The 24,555-nt window shown below is 41.8% G+C and overlaps 1 protein-coding gene and 1 long non-coding RNA gene across 3 annotated transcripts in view; one reads left to right on the top strand and one right to left on the bottom strand.

The window, feature by feature from the left end:
• RRAGD (Ras related GTP binding D) overlaps positions 1 to 12,375 on the top strand; it is a 38,142-nt gene extending 25,767 nt beyond the window's left edge. For both annotated transcript variants that reach the window (XM_045161952.1, XM_044924281.1), the window contains exons 6-7: positions 1,821 to 1,969; positions 9,484 to 12,375. In XM_045161952.1, the coding sequence (XP_045017887.1) occupies positions 1,821 to 1,969; positions 9,484 to 9,635 (301 nt within the window). In that variant the 3' untranslated portion in view covers positions 9,636 to 12,375. The remainder of the gene's footprint in view (positions 1 to 1,820; positions 1,970 to 9,483) is intronic.
• LOC112587446 overlaps positions 1 to 24,555 on the bottom strand; it is a 30,242-nt gene that overhangs the window by 4,789 nt on the left and 898 nt on the right. The window lies entirely within an intron of this gene.

The raw sequence follows: 24,555 nt of genomic DNA, 5'->3' as shown, positions 1-24,555 counted from the left end.
AAATTGCAAATCTATAGAAAATATGCAAGAATAGTACAGTGAACTCCGATATACCCTTCTCTGGGATTCACCAGTTTTTATCAGTGAGCCATATTTGCTCACTCTTTTACTAATACAGTTGGCCCTCCAGGTGAGTTCCACATTGACAGATTCAACCAACCAGTGGATTGAAAATATTCAGAGAAATATTCCAGAAAGTTCCCAAAAGCAAAACTTGAATTGGCTGCATGCTGACAACTATTTCCATAATATTTACATTGTATTAGGCATTTTATGTTATCTAGAGATAATTAAAACTATATGGTGGGGAGGAGGAGTGGGACTTCCCTGATGGTCCAGCAGTTAAGACTCTGGGCTTTCACTGCACAGGGCATTGATTCGATTCCTTGTCAAGAAACTAAGATCCCGCATGCCAAAAGGAAAGTAAAAAAATGGGAGAGTGTGTGTAGGTTTGGGCTCTCCAGGTGGCACTACAGGTAAAGAACCCACCTACCAGGGCAGTTCGACACAAGAGACACAGGTTCGATCCCTGGGTCTGGAAGATTCTCTGGAGGAGGGCATGGCAACCTACTCCAGTTTTCTTGCCTGGAGACTCCCTTGGACAGAGGAGCCTGGTGGGCTACAGTCCATAGGGTTGCAAAGAGTTGGACATGAATGACGCAACTTGGCATGCATGCATGCACGTGTGTAGGTTATATGCAGATACATAAGGAACTTGCGGAGAAGGCAGTGGCACCCCACTCCAGTACTCTTGCTTGGAAAATCCCATGGATGGAGGAGCCTGTTAGGCTGCAATCCATGGGGTCGCTAAGAGTCAGACACGACTGAGCCACTTCCCTTTCACTTTTCACTTTCATGCATTGGAGAAGGAAATGGCAACCCACTCCAGTCAGACACGACTGAGCGACTTCACTTTCACTTTTCACTTTCATGCATTGGAGAAGGAAATGGCAACCCACTCCAGTGTTCTTGCCTGGAGAATCCCAGGGATGGGGGAGCCTGGTGGGCTGCCTTCTATGGGGTCGCTCAGAGTCGGACACAACTGAAGTGACTTAGCATAGCATAGCAAGGAACTTGAGCATCTTTGAATTTTGGTATCTGCTGAGGGGAGTCTTAGAGCCAACCCCAGGCCATAAGCCTGCTCCATAGGGATGACTGTACATACACATTTGTTTTTGCTGAATCATTTGGGAGTAAGTTACATATCATGATCCTTGACCATAGCTGTTAATACTTGAGCGTCTGTCTCTTAATAACAAGGACGTTTTCTTACAGGACCACAGTTTAATATCAAATTAAGCCTATTTGACATGGCTTCATGACTCTATTATCTAATACAGAATCCTTTGTTAAATTTTATCTGTGGTCCCAGTTCTCTCTTTTATCATAGTTTTTTCCCCCAGATGAGGGATCTATCCCAGCACTTGGCTGCCTCTTCAGGCTGCTTTATTTTGGAAAAGTTCTTCACCCCTTCTTGGTCTTTCATCAGGCCGTGCTTTGGACAGCCAGGTTATTCTGTCACAAAAAGCAGGAAGCCCTCATGGGCCACAAAGAGGAGAAGAACTAACCTCCATCTGTCACTTGTGTCCTTCAGGTGCATGGAGAGGTCAGCCACTTGGTGTGTCAGTAGGAAACTGACCATCGTACACTGTGTACATTCTTGTGATTGGGTGTTTCTGAGATATTTAGCTGAAAAGCACTGTAAGGGTAGACTCCCTATCGGTACCATTATCATTCTTTGTGATAATCCAGTCTTGTTGCTGGGTTACAAATTGTAGTTCTTAATGGTCAAATATGTTTTCGTTTCTGTTCCCATTTAGCCTCAAAGAAGATGGAGCAGGAACCCCCTATGACAAGGAATCAACAGCCATTATAAAGCTGAATAATACAACAGTTCTTTATTTAAAAGAGGTGACAAAGTTTCTGGCTCTTGTGTGCTTTGTCAGAGAGGAAAGCTTTGAAAGAAAAGGTAATTTTGTGTGTGTGTGATTTAAATGAAGCATTTCTGTTCAAACGGATACTGCTTTTCCTGCTTGTTGATGTGGGTGGACAGTAGCCGTGCCTCTGGAGGCTTCCAGACTTTAGTCACAGGCTCCCCTGGCTCCTGCCCCCATCAGTAGGGTTTTGGGATCCGTGAACCAGCCTACCCTCTAATGATGCCCCTGCCGTGAGGTGATAGTGGAACCAGACCCCCCTCCCAGGGAGGGGCCGTAGGTTTTCTGGGAGCGAAGCTAGCTGGGGTATTATTGCCTGGCTGCAAAGTCCGTTACCCCAGGGAGGGCCAAGGCCTCCCTCTTGGTCCACACCTCTAGAAGTTTTAGAGACACTGTGACCACTTGTCCTCCCTATGTAAAGGATGAAACTCATACAGTCTTAAAGCTAGACTTTTTTAAACTTCTGTTCAGCCCTTGTCCATTCTTTAGTCCTAAAACACGGGTGGCATCGTGATTCTAAAAAAGGGAAGATACGAGTATACTTAATAACGTCACCAAATATTTTTTAGTACCAAATTGAGTTTTATTTTGAAATAAAAGCAATTAACCTTTTAAAGATACTCATATTCCCTGCCCCCCATCTACACTGGGAAATATCAGCTTACTGATGTAGTTAAGGATTTTTGCTAGTAATCAGGAGATGATTTACCCTAAATGGAAAAGGAAATGGCAACCCACTCCAGTATTCTTGCCTGGAGAATCCCATGGACAGAGGAGCCTGGCAGGCTGCAGTCCACGGGGTTGCAAGAGTCGGACACGACTTGGTGACTAAACCATTACCCTAAATTCCCAATAGCCTTTTTTTCTTACAAGCAATACATGTTCATTATTTTAAAATGCTTTGAAAACTTAAAGTATACAGAGCAAAATAAAATCACTGAATTTCACCATCTTAGAGCTGAACCCCGTGTTAAATTTCTGGAGTTTTCTTACTCCTTTTCTCCCTTCCTGTCACCTTTTCTTCTGTTGTCCCCTCTTTCCTTCCCTTCTTCCAACAAAACTGGTGCCATTTTGTCTATATAGTTTTTTATCCTTTTGTTTTCACTTATTTGTACCCTGAAAATTTTCTTAATTCTTTAGAACATAAAAGCATAATTAAGGTTTATATTACTTTTCTGTTAAAAAGTAGTAGATTCGTTTAGAAAATTTAGAAATAATGAGCAAAAAGGAAATAATCATTGGTAAGTCTCTCACTCACATCACATTAAACTTGTTTGCTTTTTAGGGTGACTAACCATCTCCATTTGCCTGGGACAGGGAGCGGGGTTCCTAAGAAAAGGGACCTTCAGGGCTGAAACTTGAAAAGTCCCAGGCAAATGCGATGAATCAATCATCCTAGCTTTATAAAGGCTTGATGCTTTACATATGCAGGAAGTGGTTCGCTTGGTTTTTGCTGCCTTAATCTCAGTAGTGAGTCCTGTTAGTGTTGCTGACAGTCGACACTTATTGATTGATCTGTCCTTATGTTGGTTTCTGTCTGCATTTTCTTGGATCATCTTTGACTGCTCTGGCAGAAAGGGGAGGATGGAAAGCAGAAGTGGGATTCTTGGAAAGGAAGGTAGTTAAAAAATACAGCCATCTAGGCCCACTACTGAACAACTAGAATGGAGTTCCTGGGAGAAGAGCCTGGAGTTCGTTCATTTTATAAAAATTTCCAGGATGCTTTTAATGTGCAGAATCACTGAACCTATAGAAGGATGTGGGACCATCCCTTAACTTTGTATGGTGGTGAAGATAGTGCTTATTCTGTTCATGTCTCTGTTCCTATATTTTTCAACTGCCTTTTACAAAAGATTGAAATAAACAGCACTTGTTGTATACAGTTCCTTTAAAAACCTCAGTTGTGAATTTTCACTTTTAAAACTCCAAATGCAGCAAGATTACTGTTATGTTTTAAACGTGCACAGATGAATAAGTTGACAGGTGTCAGGAATCATCAGTAGTCTCTCTCTGAAATTTCCTAGAGTTCTCATTGAGCCAAAGCCCTTTAGCTAAGCTTTCTGCCTAAGGCCGTTAGTTGTACACATAGGTAGAGAGTTTTGAGGTGGCTCTCACATATCTTACTCAAACTCTCACTAAATAAAATCATGTCTTTGGTCCATGTTTCTTTCTTTTTTGGAAGTTCATGTTTTATTTGGAAAATGGTTCCAAGAAATAAAAGTGAGGAAGTGGGGAAGTAGAGGAGGGAGGGAGGAAAACTGTCCTCAGTTTCAGTTCAGTCGCTCAGTCGTGTCTGACTCTTTGCGACCCCATGAACCGCAGCACGCCAGGCCTCCCTGTCCATCACCAACTCCCGGAGTCCACCCAAACCCATGTCCATTGTGTCGGTGATGCCATCCAGCATCTCATCCTCTGTTGTCCCCCTCTCCTGCCCTCAATCTTTCCCAGCATCAGGGTCTCTTCAAATAAGTCAGCTCTCCGCATCAGGTGGCCAAAGTATTGGAGTTTCAGCTTCAACATCAGTCCCTCCAATGAACACCCAGGACTGATGGACTGGTTGGATCTCCTTGCAGTCCAAGGGACTCTCAAGAGTCTTCTCCAACACCACAGTTCAAAAGCATCAATTCTTCTGTGCTCAGCTTTGTTTATAGTCCAACTCTCAAATCCATACATGACTACTGGAAAAACCATAGCCTTGACTAGATGGACCTTTGTTGGCAAAGTAATATCTTTTCTTTTTAATATGCTGTCTAGGTTGGTCATAACTTTCCTTCCAAGGAGTAAGCATCTTTTAATTTCATGGCTGCAGTCACCTTCCGCAGTGATTTTGGAGCCCAGAAAAATAAAGTCTGACACTGTTTCCACTGTTTCCCCATCTAGTTCCCATGAAGTGATGGGACCGGATACCATATCTTAGTTTTCTGAATGTTGAGCTTTAAGCCAACTTTTTCACTCTCCTCTTTCACTTTCATCAAAAGGCTCTTTAGTTCTTCTTCACATTCTGCCATAAGGATGGTGTCATCTGCATATCTGAGGTTATTGATATTTCTCCCATCAATCTTGATTCCAGCTTGTGCTTCATCCAGCTCAGCGTTTCTCATGATGTACTCTGTATATATGTTAAATAAGCAGGGTGACAATATACAGCCTTGACGTACTCCTTTTCCTATTTGGAACCAGTCTGTTGTTCCATGTCCAGTTCTAACTGTTGCTTCCTGACCTGCATACAGATTTCTCAAGAGGCAGATGAGGTGGCCTGGTATTCCCATCTCTTTCAGAATTTTCCACAGTTTTTTGTGATACACACAGTCAAAGGTTTTGGTATAGTCAGTAAAGCAGAAATAGATGTTTTTCTGGAACTCTCTTGTTTTTTCGATGATCCAGCAGATGTTGGCAATTTGATCTCTGGTTCCTCTGCCTTTTCTAAAACCAGCTTGAACATCTGGAAGTTCGTGGTTCATGTATTGCTGAAGCCTGAGTTGGAGAATTTTGAGCATTACTTTACTAGCGTGTGAGATGAGTGCAATTGTGTGGTAGTTTGAGCATTCTTTGGCATTGCCTTTCTTTGGGATTGGAATGAAAACTGACCTTTTCCAGTCCTCTGGCCACTGCTGAGTTTTCCAAATTTGCTGACATATTGAGTGCAGCACTTTCACAGCATCATCTTTTAGAATTTGAAACACCTCAACTGGAATTTCATTGCCTCCACTAGCTTTGTTCATAGTGATGCTTCCTAAGGCCCACCTGACTTCACATTCCAGGATATCCGGCTCTAGGTGAGTGTGAGTGATCACACCTTCGTGATTATTTGGGTCGTGAAGATCTTTTTTGTACAGTTCTTCTGTGTATTCTTGCCACCTCTTCTTAATATCTTCTATTTCTGTTAGGTCCATACCATTTCTGTCCTTTATTGAGCCCATCCTTGCATGAAATGTTCCCTGGTATCTCTAATTTTCTTGAAGAGATTTCTAGTCTTTCCCATTCTATTGTTTTCCTCTATTTCTTTGCATTGATCACTGAGGAAGGCTTTCTTATCTCTCCTTGCTAGTCTTTGGAACTCTGCATTCAAATGGGTATATCTTTCCTTTTCTCCTTTGCTTTGCGCTTCTCTTCTTTTCACAGCTATTTATAAGGCCTCCCCAGACAGCCATTTTGCTGTTTTGCATTTCTTTTTCTTGAAGATGGTCTTGCTCCCTGTCTCCTGTACAGTGTAATGAGCCTCCATCCATAGTTCATCAGGCACTCTGTCTATAGATCTAAATCTATTTCTCACTTCCGCTGTATAGTCATAAGGGATTTGATTTAGGTCATGTGTGAATGGTTTAGTGGTTTTCCCCACTTTCTTCAACTTAAGTCTGAATTTGGCAATAAGGAGTTCATGATCTGAGCCACAGTCCACTTCCAGTCTTGTTTTTGCTGACTGTATAGAGCTTCTCCATCTTTGCCTGCAAGGGATATAATCAGTCTGATTTTAGTGTTGACCATCTGGTGATGTCCATGTGTAGAGTCTTCTCCTGTGTTGTTGGAAGAAGGTGTTTGCTATGACCAGTTTGTTCTCTTGGCAGAACTCTATTAGCCTTTGCCCTGCTTCATTCCGTATTCCAAGGCCAAATTTGCCTGTTACTCCAGGTGTTTCTTTGGAGAAGGCAATGGCACCCCATTCCAGTACTCTTGCCTGGAAAATCCCACGGATGGAGGAGTCTGGTGGGCTGCAGTCCATGTGATCGTTAAGAGTCGGACACGACTTCACTTTCACTTTTCACTTTCATGCATTGGAGAAGGAAATGGCAACCCACTCCAGTGTTCTTGCCTGGAGAACCCTAGGGACAGCGGAGCCTGGTGGGCTGCCGTCTATAGGGTCGCACAGATTTGGACACGACTGAAGTGACTTAGCAGAAGCAGCAACCAGGTGTTTCTTGGCTTCCTACTTTTGCATTCCAGTCCCCTCTAATGAAAAGGACATCTTTTTTTGGGTGATAGTTCTAGCAGGTCTTGTAGGTCTTCATAGAACCGTTCAACTTCAGCTTCTTCAGCATTACTGGTTGGGGCATAGACTTGGATTACCGTGATATTGAATGGTTTGCCTTGGAAACGAACAGAGATCATTCTGTCGTTTTTGAGATTGCATCCAAGTACTCCATTTTGGACTCTTTTGTTGACTGTGATCACTATTCCATTTCTTCTAAGGGATTCCTGCCCACAGTAGTAGATACAATGGTCATCTGAGTTAAATTCACCCATTCCAGTCCATCTTAGTTCACTGATTCCTAGAATGTCAATGTTCACTCTTGCCATCTCCTGTTTGACCACTTCCAATTTGCCTTGATTCATGGACCTAACATTCCAGGTTCCTGTGCAATATTGCTGTTTACAGCACTGAATCTTGTTTCTATCACCAGTCCCATCCATAACTGGGTATTGTTTTTGCTTTGGCTCCATCTTTCTGGAGTTGTTTCTCCACTGATCTCCAGTAGCATATTGGGCACCTACTGACCTGGGGAGTTCATCTTTCAATGTCCTATCTTTTTGCCTTTTCATACTGTTCATGCGGTTCTCAAGGCAAGAATACTGAAGTGGTTTGCCATTCTCTTCTCCAGTGGACCACATTCTGTCAGACCTCTCCACCGTGACCTGTCCGTCTTGGGTGGCCCCACACAGCATGGCTTAGTTTCATTGAGTTAGACAAGGCTGTGGTCCATGTGTCAGATTGGCTAGTTGTCTGTGATTGTGGTTTCAGTCTGTCTGACCTCTGATGCCCTCTCTCAGCACCTACCGTCTTACTTGGGTTTCTCTTACCTTGGGCGTGGGGTATCTCTTCATGGCCGCTCCAGCAAAGCACAGCCGCCCCTCCTTACCTTGGACGTGGGGTAACTCCTCTCAGCCACTGCCTCTGACCACTATCTTCAGTGGCAGCTTTATCCTCACTTCTTTTAAAAAATACTTTTAAAATGCTTTTTATTATTTTAATTTTTTTTCTTTTATTTCTTTGGCTACACCGTGAGGCATGCAGGATCATAACCGCTGGTGCACCAGGGAGTTCCCTTATGCTCACTTCTGCTCAGGGAATCTTGGAGAAGCTATGTGTGCAAAAAAACTGAGAATCACCCCCATTGGATATGCAAGACGGCAACTTTGTCCACCAGCTCGCATCCCCCATCACGAGGGGTACTCTCAGAGGCTTTTATTCCCATAGCCCTAGTACCTGTCTGTGTGCCAAAGAAAGCCTCCAGCAGAAAAGAAATGCCCACACCTGGGCTTACTTCTTTCTCTCCCGCTCTTTCTCACCGGTCTTGCCTGAGGAAATGGTCTCTTGGATTTGTTGCACTGTGGTCACTGTCACTGCAGAAGCAGCAGAGGGCGCCACTCAGGGTTTCCTGCTCCTGAAGTTGAGAATGGAGTTTCTTAGTGTGCACTTGTGGTTAGTTATCGGGCTGTTTTGAAGCATTCCTTGCCTTGGTTGGAATCCCAACCCCATTTTTATGTATTTATTTATTTGTGTGTGTGTGTGTGGGGGGGGGGCGTTGGGGATCTGGAAACATCACCTGAGTGGATGGAAATATTCTGGGGGCTAGTTATCTTAATAAGTTTAAAGGTAGTAAACTTTGAACTTCCTGACCCCTGGGTCAGGAAGACCCCTGGAAAAGGGGAATGGCAACCCACTCCAGTATTCTTGCCTGGAGAATCCCATGGTCAGGGGAGCCTAGCGGGCTACAGTCCACGGGTCGCAAAGAGTTAGACACAACTGAGCGACTATCACTTCCACTTTCAGGGGTAGTAAAGGAACCCACTGCCTTATCCTAACTGGTATATACATAATACTGCTCCCAATACTTTTACATATTAGTGCTGATGATCTGAAATGTGCTCAGGACTTGGATTATATTTTATTCTATTTTTGTATCATTAATTTCTGAAAACGCAAGAAAATTCTCCCTTACTATTCACCGTTTAAAATTTACTTAACATTGAAACACTGAGAGTGTCAATGATTGTTGAATTTCTCAGCTCCGAGGTGACCTGAGCCGATGATAACCCCTCTGAAATCAGGGACTTTGTTTTCCCTGGGGCTTATGACAGTAGCTTAAATATTTCCTGAATATCTTTTCAGTAAATATTGATTGATGGGTACTGTGACCTGGAGATGTAAGCTAACCTCCAAGTCAAGTCTGACTCCATTCAGAGTCAATTTAATAATGCCTTTTGGGGAAAAGATACTAATAAATATTTCACTGAAGGTATATCTTAATTGTTCTTACAATTTTTAATTCTGAAAGATTTTTTACAAGGGCAGTTCAGTTGTTTCTTCAAAACTTTGGGGTCATAGACACTTTTGAAAATGTGGTATATACTCTGGAACCTTTCCTTTGTAAAAATATATATTCACAAGACTTTACCTGCAATTCCTGAAGCTCAGCTGCAGACCTTCTAGGGAAGTCTATGGACCTTATGTTTTCTCCTCTACCGCCCCCTACTGGCATTTCCTCACTATGGCTGACTTGAAAAGGCTTCTAGGTGGCACTTAGAAATATTTTTTTGTTTTCTTCTCCAGGGCTGATTGACTATAATTTTCATTGCTTCCGGAAGGCCATCCATGAAGTTTTTGAGGTGAGAATGAAAGTAGTGAAATCGCGAAAGGTTCAGAATCGGCTGCAGAAGAAGAAAGGAGCCACCCCCAACGGGACACCTAGGGTGCTGCTGTAGGTGAGGTTTCAGGAACATCTTTTGAAATCAGACGTTTCATTGAAGCTGCTGCTATGTGTTGCACTAAAGGAAGAGGAGGAAGGAGATTGGGACACAAGACATAACGTTTGTTGTAAAAAACTCAAGAAGAAGAAGGAGATTGGGACATATGACATACGTTTGTTGTAAAAAAAAAAAATCCTGCCACCCTTTCTTTTAATCTTCTCTTTTTTAAATAAAGTAAGCACTTTGAAGCAAAACCTTGTATATTAACAATGAAGTGAAATCTACTGTAACTTCATTACACAAATGTAAACTTTTATGGTCTGTAGTCAGAAAAAATCCTGTGTGCGTACTGCCAGGAACTGTATATATTTTGCACTTTTTCATGTTTTCTTTTTCTCATGAAACTAAACTTTGATAAAACAACTTTTCTAAGCTTTGTTCTGTCCTTGGTGTCTAGGACATGCATACTGAGTCCGTATCTATGGGGCAAATGGAAATTAATCAAAAAGTGATGGATAAGCAATGACTTTTTTAAGCATGAGAATCTTTGCTACCAATTGTTGAGAAAAATCATTTTTCCATGGAGGAACAGCTTGGGGCAGCAAGCTCCAGGAGCAATAAGACCTGTCCCCTGTTTATAACAGATATAAATAGAAGTTTTATAGAATAATATTAGCACCAAACTAGACTGAACTTATCTAAACATTTCTATAGCTGTGAGAGTGCTTCCCTACCTGACAGTTTTTATAAAACTCTTTACCTCAACAGACATCTCTAAAATCATTTTATACAGAGAGGTTATTTCTTTCTGCTGTGTTATTGTTGTCCTTTGGGACCATCTTTCCAAAATGGTGCCGATCACTGGAAAGAAATTGGAATGTTGCTGAATTGCAGAGTTTCTGAAGGCTTTTCTGTACCTGCCACCCAGGCTAAAGTAATATCAGAAGCTACATGGTTTCCCAAATGGAGGTGACTGGCAATTGCAGATTTAAAAATATATCCTATACAATTTTTCGCCTCTGTGGAATGGGCCTCTTGCCATGCAAGAATCCAAATGTTTATTTAGGACCAGTTTCTTTCTTTCTTTTTTTTTACATTGCTCCACAACCACAGGCAATATTTCAGTTCTCTGCCACAGAACTGAATCCTGGTGGGCTCCTTTGTCACCTCTGAGTCTCCTCAGCTGTGACAGTGTGCCTCATGGACTCTGCTTGTCCCCACCTTACGACTGAACTAGGGCTCAGCTCGCCAGCAGCATGCTCTGCATGGCTAAAAAAGCCGTCCTGAAAACTGCTGAAGGGCAGTGGGCGAGGGTGACCAGAGGAGGGATTATAGTTAGCTATGTGTCTGTTTCTATGAAATTCTTCCTCTTATGTTTACGTTAGACCAACAGCAAGTGAAGAGATTCTAAATCTACCCCCATCCCAAACCATTCCAAGTAGATAATTCTAGGTCCATCCCAAGGCTCAGTGCCCTAAAGCATGTTGGCGAGTATTAGAAAATATTCATATGTATATATTTTTAGCAGAGCCTCGTAGGGATAGCAATGCTGATCCTAGCAAAAATGGATAGTTCCTAAAGCAACTTTTCCGTGAGACTGTCCGTGGCTTCTTTCTACCCTCTCCTCGTCCATTCTTCCCAAGTCCTATTCCTTTGAGGCTGGAAACTGCAATTTAAGGTGGTAGCTGATTTAAGGCTTGAGCCCTCCCAAGGATCTGTGCATTTTGGAAGGAAATTTGTAAAAATCATGAAGGTGCCCTAACTCCCTTCCTCATGATTCCTGCTCAGAAGCACTGTGTAAGATCCCAGGGCTCCAGGGAAGTCTTTTTTCCTAATTTCCAAACCTATAACCTGTTGGGCCTTTGCCAGCATGGTACCTGGAGGCTATTCTTACAAATCTAATTCTTTAATACTTTTTACACAGTGTTTCTTTCTGAATACGCAAATACAGAATCACTTTTCTAAAACAACTTTATCCTCAAGATAGAGACATTTGCCTAACTGGTAAATCACATGTTACTTAGGTATATATAATATTGTAACTAGGTGGAGCTTCCATTTAAGCTGGGTATATGATAGGTTTTGTTAAATGTGCCTTAAATGCCTACTACTTCAAGAGCAAATGATTCTTTGAGGGAAAGGCAAAGTTAATGCTATGGCATCAGACCCAAGTTCATGGTAGTAAGTGCACTCTTTGATTAATGACACTGATATATAGACTACTGCCTCAAAGCCGTCAGCATGGCGATGACCTCTTAGTTAAAGAAAATGTAGGAGTTACGTCTAAGCATTCAGTTTCTGAAGTCTGTGCTACTGGAATCACAAAATCTCTTCAATTCCTTTTTCACTTGTTTTTGATACGGGACTTAGCTTTCTTGTGTGTGATCACTTTCACGTCTCAAATCCACGGCTATAAATACATATAAGTATACAAAATAATGTGTAAATATGAAGCTCAAATACACGGCTACGGTGACTGCTCTGGAATATTTCTGCTCATTTTCAAAGGTTGAGAACTTGACCTAGAGGTTTTCAGGGCAATTAGAACTTACATGTAGGGGTGAGACTCTGAATTATCATCTTTGTTTAGTTTCAGTAATATAGATTAGCATATATAGCCAGAGTGGCATATTTCCTTTTTTTTTTTTTAGAGTGGTGTATTTCTGATGGAATAGACATTAAAAAATGGTTGACATTCACAGACAGTACTATTTTGTGAATATAATATATTTTGGACCCTTAAATATAAATAAAAACAGCAATATTGTTATGTACGGGTTATATGCGAACTCTGAAATATATTCAAGAAAAACAGCTGAATTGTCTTGATTATTAAAGTATGGTATACATTCAATTCACACAGACTGGATGTAATTTGTAATCAAGTATAATATTCATTGGGCTTCCCTGGTGGCTCAGTGGTAAAGAATCTGCCTGCCAACACAGGAGACTCGGGTTTGATCCTTGGGTCGGGAAGATCCCCTGGAGAAGGAAATGGCAATCCACTCCAGTATTCTTTCCTGGGAAATCCCATGGACAGAGGAGCCTGGCTGGCTACAGTCCATAGCATTACAAAAGAGTCAGACATGACTTTATATATACAAGTGACTAAACAACAACAATAAAATTCAGTATTATGTTTTATTTGAGCAGTATGTTATTTATAACCATTGTTAAACCATTGCTTTCAAGAATATTAGCTGCCAGTTTAAAAGCATGTGTCATGTGCTCATGATTTGGTAAGGATCTCATTTTATTTCAGGCATATTCATAACTAATCTTTCTGGGATCAGAATGGTCTCTTTCCTGAAAAGGAAGCATGGTCTTTCACGTTTGTGAGGTTGTATATACTGTGCATGCATATCACTGCTTCATCAGACCTATTGGTTTCTTTAGATAAATGTATTTGTCCTAATTAACCAGCTCTCATATTAGGGAAATGAGGATAAATTTCTCTATTTAAGTTGGATTTACATTTTTTTTTTAAAACTCCTCTCTCCATGGGGCTGCCCAGGTGGCTCAGATGGTAAAGTGTCTGCCTGCAATGCAGGAGACTTAGGTGTAGGTTCCATCCCTGGGTTGGGAAGATACCCTGGAGAAGGAAATGGCAACCCACTCCAGTACTCTTGCCTGGAAAATTCCATGGATGGAAGAGCCTGGTAGGCTCCAGTCCCTGGGGTCACAAAGAGCCGGACATGACTGAGTGACTTCACTTTCATCTCTCCATACTTTTGATGGGGATGTGCTTGTTTTGGCTATAGAACTTAATTCAGTAAACTTAAAGATTTTGATTCTTGCTGCTTTGGCCCTAATCCCCAGCCATCTAAAAATTCTTTACCTAACAGTCCACGTTTTGATTCTTAGTAAGATTCCGCTGTATAATGACTTTACAGGTCCACTCAAGAGTTCTATGAATAGGCTAGCATAAGATGTTATATATGAAATCCTGTTTCTGATTGGAAAATCTAATCTGAAATAACTACTTCCAAGATTTTTAATCAGTGGTGATATTGAGTATAGGGGAAAGAAAATGTTGTCCTTAACATTATGATATAGGAGTAGATAATGAGTGCACACAATATGCCATGCAGTGCTCTTAAGTGTTTTACATAATTACCCTCATAAAGCCAAGAAGTGGGTACTGTTACTCTATTTTACAGTTGAGGCAACTGGGGCCAAAGAGATGCAATGACTTGGTTAAGATACTGCTAGTAAGGCACGAGGCCTGGAGTCTGACCTAGGAATCCACTCTGTCAACTACTGCTCTAAGTACCTCACCAAATGTCCCTTAAAATGCCCTCCTTTTGGGAATTCCCTGACGGTCCAGTGGTTAGGACTCTGTGCTTCCGGTGCAGTGGGCAGAGTTTCCATCCCTTGTCGGGGAATTAAGGGCTTCCCTTGTAGCTCAGTCGGTAAGGAATCTGCCTGCAGTGCAGGAAACCCGGGTTCGATCCCTGGGTTGGGAAGATCCTCTGGAGAAGGAAATGGCAACCCACTCCAGTATCCTTTCCTGGAAAATCTCATGGACCGAGGAGCCTGGTGTGCTGCAGTCCATGGGGTCGCAAAGAGTCGGGCATGACTGAGCAACTAACACTAATTACATTTACATGCCAAGAGGCCAAAAAAAAAAAAAAAAAAAATTCCCTGCTTTCATGAATAGAGAGGGACTTGAAGTTCAGGTTTCTGCTGCATGGGCTTATGAAGACTGACATGCTGAGGTGTTTATATATACAAGAATCAATAGGTACAGTCTTCTAGTGTGCTTCACCTGAAGGAGAAGCTCAACAAAGATGCTTTTTTTCTTCCTAATCCATTAAATAATTCTAATGCCAAAAATAATATTAACAGCATTTAAATATCAGAAAATGTAAATACTTTTTATAGCCATTTGATTTTTTTTTCTTTTTTTTGCGGTGGGGGGAGCTGTGTGCAAGGCTTGTGGGATCCTTGACCAGGGATTGAACCTGGGCCACATTAATAAAAGCACTAGTCTAACCACTGGACCACCAGGGTATCCACAAGCCTGTTGATTTTTTAAGAAGCAATAGTATATCAAGCTCTAAGAAAATCAAGAGAGAATAAGCCTTTGATCTTAGCTGTATTCAATCTTTACCTTGATTTTGTAGTATAACAACTTAAAACACTGATCTGGATGAAAATTCTAAAAGATACATTTCAACCCTAATCCTTCAGACCTATATTTAAAATTGCCACTAACGTAACCTTGTTGGACTCTTCTATAAGAGGAACCTCAAATCTAACATGTCCAAAATGAACTGGCTTCTTTCTTTACTAAATCTTGTCTCCCTGTGATGATGGGACCATCCTCCTCCCTTCCCTGCCAGAAACTTGGGTCTCTCTCTTTTTTTTTCCACAAAAAGCTTTATTGTTTCCATTTGGTCTGAGGCTTGGGAGATTGCTCCAGGGTGGTTAGAAAGCTGCCAAATAGCTGCAGGAAGAACCCCTAACACCAGAGGGCCTCCTCAAAGTCAGAAGGACTCTGGAGGCTCCTAGTTCTGCTTGGAGGGTGAATCTTTCCAAGAGATGCTCACCAGCCCAGCCTGGGGACCAGCCAGTCTGGGGAGGTCAGTCACGTGGTTGCCGTCTTCTTGATGAGTTTCACCTGCATATCCGGAAATGGGGGCAGAACCCAGGGCATGCAGACCCAAAAGGGCTTGAGGCAGTTCCTTTTCCATGAGAATGGTAGCTATCTAGGCTCCTGGGTTTTACCCACCCTCATCCTGGGGAGGCTTTTGCACCTCCCGGAAGTGGGTCCAGCCATTGTACCTGTTTTGCCTTTTAAGAGGTACTTGGTACCTCTTCTTGAATAGTTTGTGGAAGAATGGCCCTCGCCCACCAGAGCTGCATCGTCACCATTCAAAAGAGCCCAGAGAGAGGGAGGTGTGGGAGTTCTGCAAAGGCATGTTGACCAAGAGGCTGATGGTGGCCTCCATCTTGGTATAACAACTCTGATGAATCTGGTAGCTCACAGCTAATTGGTAATGAAGAACTAAGCTCAGAAAATGGTGTTGGCAGGCCCTGGAGGCTCAGGGTAACTGAATGGCTGATTCCGGAGGTTGCGACTGGAAGAGGCTGGAGGCTGGAGCAAAGGGCATCCCTGGGTCCGTTCTGTCCAATTATTGAAGAGAGATCTGAGGGACCACCAAGCACACTGCTTGAACCTCAGTCTTGACTCTTGCCTCCGGCTCACTCCAGGCAATCCCCAAGTCCCTTCAGCTCAGCCTTACAAAGGTCTCCCGGATCTCTCCTCTCCCCCTCCCTCCAGTATCCTGGTCAAGACCACCTTCTCCTCATATTTGAATTTCAGTATCCTCTCCCAGTGTCCCTCCGCCTCAGCCATCCATCCGTTCCATTCTCCACACCAGACCTGGACTGACCACCTAACCACTCTTCGGACCACATCACCGCTTGCTCATTAACACCCTTTGTAGGTTTCTACTACAAATAGCTCTCAAACTCCTCAATGACATTTGCAAGACCCTGTCTGCCCAGTCCAGAGCCCTACTCCAGCCTTGGTTCCTTCTCCCTCAACAGAGCTGCTCTGGTGGCCCATTCCTTTATCAGTCATTTTCTGAGATATAATTTTCTTTCATTCAACAATAATTGATAGGATATCTATTACATGCCAGACCTTGTGCTTAGTAAAATAGCTCAGAGACAGACACTGACGATGCAAGGATTTTGATATCTGAAAATAATAGAAAATAAACCAGTTTTAGGCCCTTCAGATATCAGTATTTGCAACCTCAGTTGTATTGAATCTTATATTCTCCAGCAAAGACCATGGAGGGCCATAATCAGCATCTGAGAAGTTGAGTTGTTCTTCTAAGATCAGACCAATAGTGATACTTAATATATTATTAACATAATAAATCATTAATCTACTGTAACTATTATGTTGGCCAAAAACTTTGTTCAGGTTCCTGAACAAACTTTAGCCAACCCAGTAAATATAAGAAAGAGAATGTGAAAGTAAAAATGTTTACTGAAGTAGTGCCTTTCCTTGTAATTGAGAAAAGAGGTACATTATCTTAAAACTGTGTTGTGTTACTTTAATGTTCACACTTTTCTAACTTAATCCACATGCAAAGTCAATATGATTTCCAAATTAGATTTAATAAAGAGTTTATCTTACAGATAAACTTTAATTTTTTACTTTAATAAAGTTTTCTTTTTTTATTTATTAAAACAAAACTTTTATTTTAATAAAATGTTTATAATACAGAGCTTTTCAATCTTTTGTACCAGGAACTGTGAGTGCTGGCCAAGGTGATGTTTATATCCTCCTAATATGTTGATATGAGTTACAGTGGAAGATGTGAGGCAACGCTGATATAGGAAATAAGGCTAATACAGAGCTTTTTATTCATTTATTTGGCCGCACTGTGTGGCTTGTGAGATCTTAGCTCCCCAACCAGGGATTGAACCTGCACCCTCAGCAGTCTTTATAGAATATTATGCTTTTTAGTTTCAATAAATGATTTACAGTTAAAGCTGAGATGGAGTTTGGTCCTCAGTGTTCAATCTTGAAAAGAAACTATTTTAAAAAGCAGAATGACCTTGTGAATTCATACCCAAAGCAATGTTTGAATGGGATGCTTAAAACTGCCATAGGACAGAACTGTAGGAGTTAACCCTTTATGAAATCCATTTTTAACTTTTTACTCTGAGACACAATAAATACAAATTCACATTGCAAACTATCATGCCCTTATACTTGCAAATATTACTTTTTAAAAACCTCTCATTAAGTACTATCCTGTCTACTTCCAAGGCATTCTAGTGTTTTTCTCTTTCCTTTATACAAAAAAAGATCTCACAATCCACTCTTGGGTCATGGCCTGCCATTTGTAAGCACTGCTAGAAGAAACCCACTGAGAAGATCAAAGATACCTGAGGATTTTCTTTCTAACCTAAAATATTTTCCTTCTCTCTTTTAATTTTAAGATCTTAACAAATGTAGGGAAATTCTGAGGAAGTTCTTTAATTTTCCTTTCATTCGATCCAGGCTTTCAGCTGTGTGGATCAGAAAAATCTCACTTTTGCTGTCAGTGGAGATTTTACTGCATCTCAGGAGCCATTTGTTAAACAAAGGACAGGTGTTTTGTTCCCTCGCATATTCACAATCTCCACAAATAGATATTCTTATATTTCTAATACCTTTGTAAGAAGCTTACTACTAATGATTTCCAGTGCTTGTTCTCTGAGGTCATAACCTCAGAATAATTAATAAATATGTCTTCACCATTTTCCCCTGATTCCACTAGGTGGCCTTTATAAGAAATTTGATAAAAATATATAAGAAATTTGTCTCATCGCTTGAGGTCCTTTCAAGAGATAGTGTCTTCTTGGAGTATTTTTTTTAAAAAGGACAAAGACAAAATATAAGGCAACTCTCTTCTGAAGAATGATATTTTGGGGGAAAGTTTGCTTTCTATCCTGGCATATATGGTGTATATTTCCATTTAAGAACATTTGTACCTAAAGCCCACTTCAGCTTCTGGGGAAGTCAGACTGGCCCAGATGTTTTCTCACAAGATGCGATAAGGCAAAGTATGGGATACCCATACCTTTTGGTTATTTTATGATGAAAGAATACATTGTAGGGAAGTCCAGGACCACTTTTTTGTTTTTAAAGAGGTGGATGACTTGGTTATTATTCAAAATTTGCCTATAATTGTAAAGAGAATTTTACCAGGAAGCAGGTAAGGTTGTTCTAAAGGCGATAATATTGTCTAATGTTCTGTGGCTGTAGAATTACTTTGAGTTCCATAATTCCTGTATGCCTTGAGCATCATCAATAGAATGTTTCACACGTCTATGGACTGTGATTTTTTTGGAAAGTTTGTGGATGCTATAGTGGTAAATAAAACACAATTTTATTTAAAAGTATTGAACTTTTGATAGTGGGGTGGTTTTTTGGTCATTTTGCATTTTCCTAATGAATAGGAACTGAAAATTCTGTGACTGTAGAGAGCAGAGTTTTCAGCTGTTCTGACTGATCTGTAGCTGACCAAGTGTTATCCCTCAGCAAGTGGCTAAAAGGAGTCCAGAGAATGCCAAATTGGGGGCAACAGGATATGGGGACACAAGATAAAAAGGCATAGACTGAGTGGCAGAGGGACAGGGCCCAAAGAGCTATTAGGAAAGGACTCAAGGTGCAAGGGAGGAAACACGGCTGTGCCTGGCTCTCCAGCTGCCGTCATGAAGCACCTCTCACCCATGAACACCAGTTTTATCTTAGTTGCAGGTGTTTCCTGTAGAGCCAAGTTTAGCAAATGAAAGATCTCATGTCAAACTCATCAGTTCATCAAAACTAACGCGTAAGAAATAAAGTATTGTCATTTTTGTTGCTATTTCTAAAAGCACCTTTATTTTTAAAAAAGAAGAAATGCAATCATGCAAATAAAGCAAAAGCACAATACTAAGCAGGTTTGCTTTTCCTCATCCCTAATATCAGGAGCTGTAGTTCGTGGGGGGGGGGGTAATCAGATAAATTCAAAGATACAGTAGCAAATTAGGTTTTCAAGAAAAGACATGATTTTTAAGAAAGTCATAGTAAAAATGATTTTAATAACGTTGCAAACAACTATTAGAAAATGTTTCTTTGCTTAATAATGGGGAAAACTTTTTTTCTATATTTACTTGGCTGCGCTGGGTCTTAGTTGCAAGACACAGGATCTTCAGATGCAACATGCAGGAAATTTAGTTGAGGTATCCGAAATCTAGTTCCAGGCCCCCTGCACTGGGAATGCAGAGTGTTGGCCACTGGACCCTCAGAAAAGTCCCAGGGAAAACTTCTTGAAATGTGGTACAAGTCATCTGGTGGATGAAAAGTGTTCACATAGAATGAGCAGGGAAGACATATTTTGACTATAGCAGAAATTAAGAAAGAAAAAACAAGCCGTTTTCTCCTGGATCCCTCAAATGGCCACCAGATGGTAGACAAAAACAAAACTATTATGCCTGCAGTGCAGTAAGGTGAGGCATGAAAGCAACCAAGAACTCCTTTCTGGCTGACTTTTTTTTTTAGGTAACCAGAGTTTAAACGAGTGCCCCTGATAACGACCAACATCTCCTAACATTAATACCAGCCAGCAAATTAGTACCATATTAACCACTACAAAGGGGAAATCCTGGGGGGAAGAAAATTGGAAAATCTACGGCAGGTTCTTTTTTTTTTTAATGAGAAATCAAAACCTCACAAACTATTCAAACTAATTAATAAAATGTTTATAATAAAGTCCATATATGGCTTTTTGAGATTTTTTTCAATTTGCATTATATACTAGGAAGACACTGACATAAAATTTGTCAGTTCAAACTCTTAATTCAACTAAGTTAAATTTTAAAGATCTAATTGGCTTTATTGAATGATTCATGAATTGGGCAGTAGGAAGCAGAAAGGAATTCCAAGGAGCTGTACAAAATGGAAAGCCTTAATAGGCAGAACTGGGGAACGAGTGCATCGTTTCAGTTTTAGATAACCTACCTATTGGTATGGCAGGGGACTATGTGGAAGGTTACCTCATTGGTGCTGCCCAGAAAATTCTAGGCTGACCAGTTAAGAATGCATTCTTGGAGGAGGTTGTAACTGCAATTAGGTTGGGTATTGAATATTGGTTTGCTGATGGGGGGCTTAACACAAGTGACTCCATTTTGGGCCTGCCATTTCTTTTTTAACTATACAAGTTATAATAGCAGTGCTGCTTCCAAAACAAGTAATTCAGTTAGCTGATGACAGATATTTTTAGCATAAAAAATTAAACAACAGAATTTCAACTGTATTATACCTATGCTTCCTAAACAAAGGCTAAAGGTAACTACAGTGTTAATCACGGTCATTTCTGAACAGGAGAACTATAGGAGAGTTGTATTTTATTCATATTCCAATATTGAACAACAATCATGTTATTACTTTTATGACCAGGAAAAAAACATTTCAGGAATTCCCTGGTGGTCTAGTGGTTAGGACCCCTGTGCTTCTACTGCAGGGGGCTCCGGTTCCATCCCTGGTCTGGGAAATAAGATCCCACATGCCCAGCAGCGTGGTCAAAAGAAAAAAAATTCTAAGGGCAGATTCAAACAGTTACTAATATGGGAAGTGATGGAATGAAGAAACAAAGGAAAAACACTCAAGAAATAACAGTGCAGCCAGAAATCAGAGTTCTAGTTCCTCCTCAAAGGAGATATATAAAACAATATATCTCTTTCTATAGGAACTAAGGCGCCCCACTCAGGTGGAGGATGGTAACTTCAGTCAGTCAGTTCAGTCCATCAGCCATGTCCAATTCTTCACTACCCCATGGACTGCAGCATGCCAGGCCTCCCTGTCCATCACCAACTCCTGAAGTTTCCTCAAATTCATGTCCATTGAGTCAGTGATGCCATCCAACCATCTCATCCTCTGTCGTCCCCTTCTCCTCCCTCCCTCAATCTTTCCCAGCATCAGAGTATTTTTCCAATGAGTCAGTTCTTTGCATCAGGTGGCCAAAGTATTGTAGTTTCAGCTTTAGCATCAGTCCTTCCAAAGAATATTCAGGACTGATTTCCTTTAGCATGGACTGGTTGGATCACCTTGCTGTCCAAGGGACTCTCAAGAGTCTTCTCCAACACCGCAGTTCAAAAGCATCAATTCTTTGGTGCTCAGCTTTCTTTATAGTTCAACTCTCACACCCACACATGACTACTGGAAAAACCATAGCTTTGACTAGACGGACCTTTGTTGGCAAAGAAATGTCTCTGCTTTTTAATATGCTGTCTAAGTTGGTCATAACTTTTGTTCCAAGAAGCGTCTTTTGATTTCATGGCTGCAGTCACCATCTGCAGTGATTTTGGAGCCCCCCAAAATACAGTCTCTCACTCTTTCCATTGTTTCCCCATCTATTTGCCATGAAGTGATAGAACCACATGCTATGATCTTAGTTTTCTGAATGTTGAGTTCTAAGCCAACTTTTTCACTCTCCTCTTTCACTTTCATCAAGAGGCATTTTAGTTCCTCTTCACTTTCTGCCATAAGGGTGGTGTCATCTACATATCTGAGGTTATTGATATTTCTCCCGGCAATCTTGATTCCAGCTTGTGCTTCATCCAGCCCAGCGTTTCTCATGATGTACTCTGCATATAAGTCAAATAAGCAGGGTAACTTCAGGCTGAGCACAAGATTCCTGGTGCACCACCTTGTTACCTCACCACCAACCAATCAGAAGAAAGTCACACACCTGGGAGCCCTAAAACTCACCAGAAAATCATCTGGGAGTTCATGTTTTTTTGAGCAGGAGCCACTCACTCTCTTAGCTTGGCCCTTGCAGTGAACTGTTCTCTGCTCCAAACTCTGACGTTTTGGTTTGTTTGGCCTCACTGTCGGGCACATGAACTTGCAATCGACAGCAGTTCAAGAATACCTCTGAGGTTCTAAGAAGCATGTTCCTCTTTTCAAATGACAGGGAAGAAAGGCTTTACATGAATATAAGACAAGAAAGACAGCTTGATTCCTTTTTATTACAGTGAAAACAATCCCAGTTTCAGAGTCAGAAGACCTGGACTTGAATCAGGGTCCTTCCACTTTCTAGATAAGTAGCCTTGAATGTAAGTCAATGAAACTTGAAGAACCTTTGTAAATTGGATTTCAAGGTATTCAAATCAAGAAATTAATAAAAATCTAAAAAACTTCTTTTTATCAATATGATAAAAAATAATATGTCAGATATGTCAACTGGAAAAAAAATGCACATTCTAAATGTTGAGAATTCTGTTTTATTTGGTGGCCTGAGGACTTTAGCCTAGGATGCTGCCTCTCAGGTATCTCTGAGGAGTCATTCCAAATTGGTAAGAGAGGAGCCAGGATATACAGGAGTTCTTGCTGGGAAAAAACCAACCAAACAAAAAACATAAAAAAACATGTAATTGAACATCAAAAGATTACTGTTAATCACAAAAATACAGGTATCTCAAGTTAATGATTTTAGTGCTTTTCTACCTATGAGAAGATGCAAGAGTCTGGACTCTGAAATTATTCTGTCCACTCTCTAGGGCCAGTATCCTGTTTTACTTTATCCTGAATTCCCTTCAGCGTGTACCTTCAACGGGCAACTGCCACAGCTGATGGCAGGCAGACATCCTTTGTTTACTGAAATGGTAGGCAATATTTTTGGGGGCCTACAGATAAGAACTTTTAATGTAGTTGAAAACACGAAGAATTTAAGCTTGAGTTCTCTGAGACCTCAATTGTCTTCATCTGTAAAATGGGTATAAATAACTCATGTCACCACCAGTGAAAAGGCACAACTTTTCCCTTATGAGTTCTTGGCTGAAACCCCTTGCGACAAATGAATAAAAGAAGAAACAAGCTGAGTAACTCCCTGAGTCACTACCAAAGATTAATAGTATCTTCAGCTAAAGACAGAAGAAAGCTGTAGGGGGATTGAAGGAGGCCAGTAATGAAAGGGCACAGGGAAACGGGTAAAGGTTGTTTCGAAGATTTGTTAGTACCTCCTCCATCAACTTTCTCAGACACTAGTGGCTCAGGCCATAAGGAACACACCTGCAATGCAGAAGACCTGGATTAGATCCCTGGGTTGGGAAGATCCCCCGGAGGAGGGTATGGCAACTCTCTCTGGTATTCTTGCCTGGCAAATCCCTATGGACAGAGGAGCCTGGGGGGCTACAGTCCACGGGGTTGCAAAGAGTCCATGGGGTCGCAAGAAGACACAACTAAGCGACTAAGCACAGCACAGCACAGCAAAAAAAAAAAAAAATGTGTTTAAAAAAACGTGAATTTCCCTTCAGTTCAATTCAGTCGCTCAGTCGTATCCGACTCTGCGACCCCCAGGGACGGGGGAGCCTGGTGGGCTGCCGTCTATGGGGTCGCACAAAGTCGGACACGACTGAAGTGACTTAGCAGCAGCAGCAGCAGGAAACGGTAAATTCTACTTTGTTTTCAGAGATTCTCTTGTGCCTGCTCTTTCTCAAAAATATCCAGTTCAAGATAATCCTTATGTCAAGGAGGCATATTTTGGGGTGGCATATTGTTACCTTTCAAAAAGAAAGTTTTCTATTTTTATATAACAAAATAAAAGTTGCCCAACCTGATTAATCCTCTTCATTCCACATGGAATTCTTTCCCTCTTCATCCTTTCCATCGTCCCAATCTCCCCTCTTTTTCTAAATCCTTGTCCCTTTTTAAGTCTTTTTTGTGACGTCAGTTTATACAATGAACCCTGAAATGTGTTCTTTGAGGGGATACCTTTCATATATGTATGCTTCCGAACCCAATTCAATTCTTTTTTTAAAAAAATCTCCCCAAATGCTTAACTGCCTTGCACCCAAGCACATTTGTCTGGGGGGAAAAATGCTATAAAAACCCTTCACATTCTCTTATCTCTGGATTTCTCCTTTCCTGCTTAACTGTTTCCACCCCAAACAGCTACCGATCTGAAAACAAAGCACTTGGCAGTAGCCGGGCCACACGGGCGCCGGGCCGGGGTGGCTCTGAACCGGTCTCGAGGACCTGGGCCCAGATACTTCCGCGGCGAGGACGATCTGGGCGTTTCGGGCAGCGCCTTTGCGCTGGGAGTCCCGCAAGCGCCTGGGGAGCCTGGGTGGGTCCGGGCAAGGGTAAGACCGGAGCGCCGCCCACCCCTGCAGATCCGGGAGTGCGCTTCGCGGGACCGGGGAAGTGACCAGTGGCCGAGCCGCGCCCCCGCCACGAAGTGACTGCCACGTCAGGACAACTTCACAAAACCTGGGCGAGGGAGGGTGACGCAGGCCGGGCGGCCGCGGCGGCTTTGGGCCCGCGGCCAGACGAGGAGGCTGACCTCCAGCCCAGCCGCGGCTTCAGCGACACCCCGGCCGGCGCCGGCGCCTGCCCGGCCCTCTGGGAGGCGGGGGAGCAGCGGAGGAGGCGGCGCCACCG

Source organism: Bubalus bubalis, chromosome 10, assembly GCF_019923935.1.
Source record: "Bubalus bubalis isolate 160015118507 breed Murrah chromosome 10, NDDB_SH_1, whole genome shotgun sequence".
Taxonomy (NCBI): Eukaryota; Metazoa; Chordata; class Mammalia; order Artiodactyla; family Bovidae; genus Bubalus; species Bubalus bubalis.
This window is presented reverse-complemented; position numbering and strand designations above follow the sequence as displayed.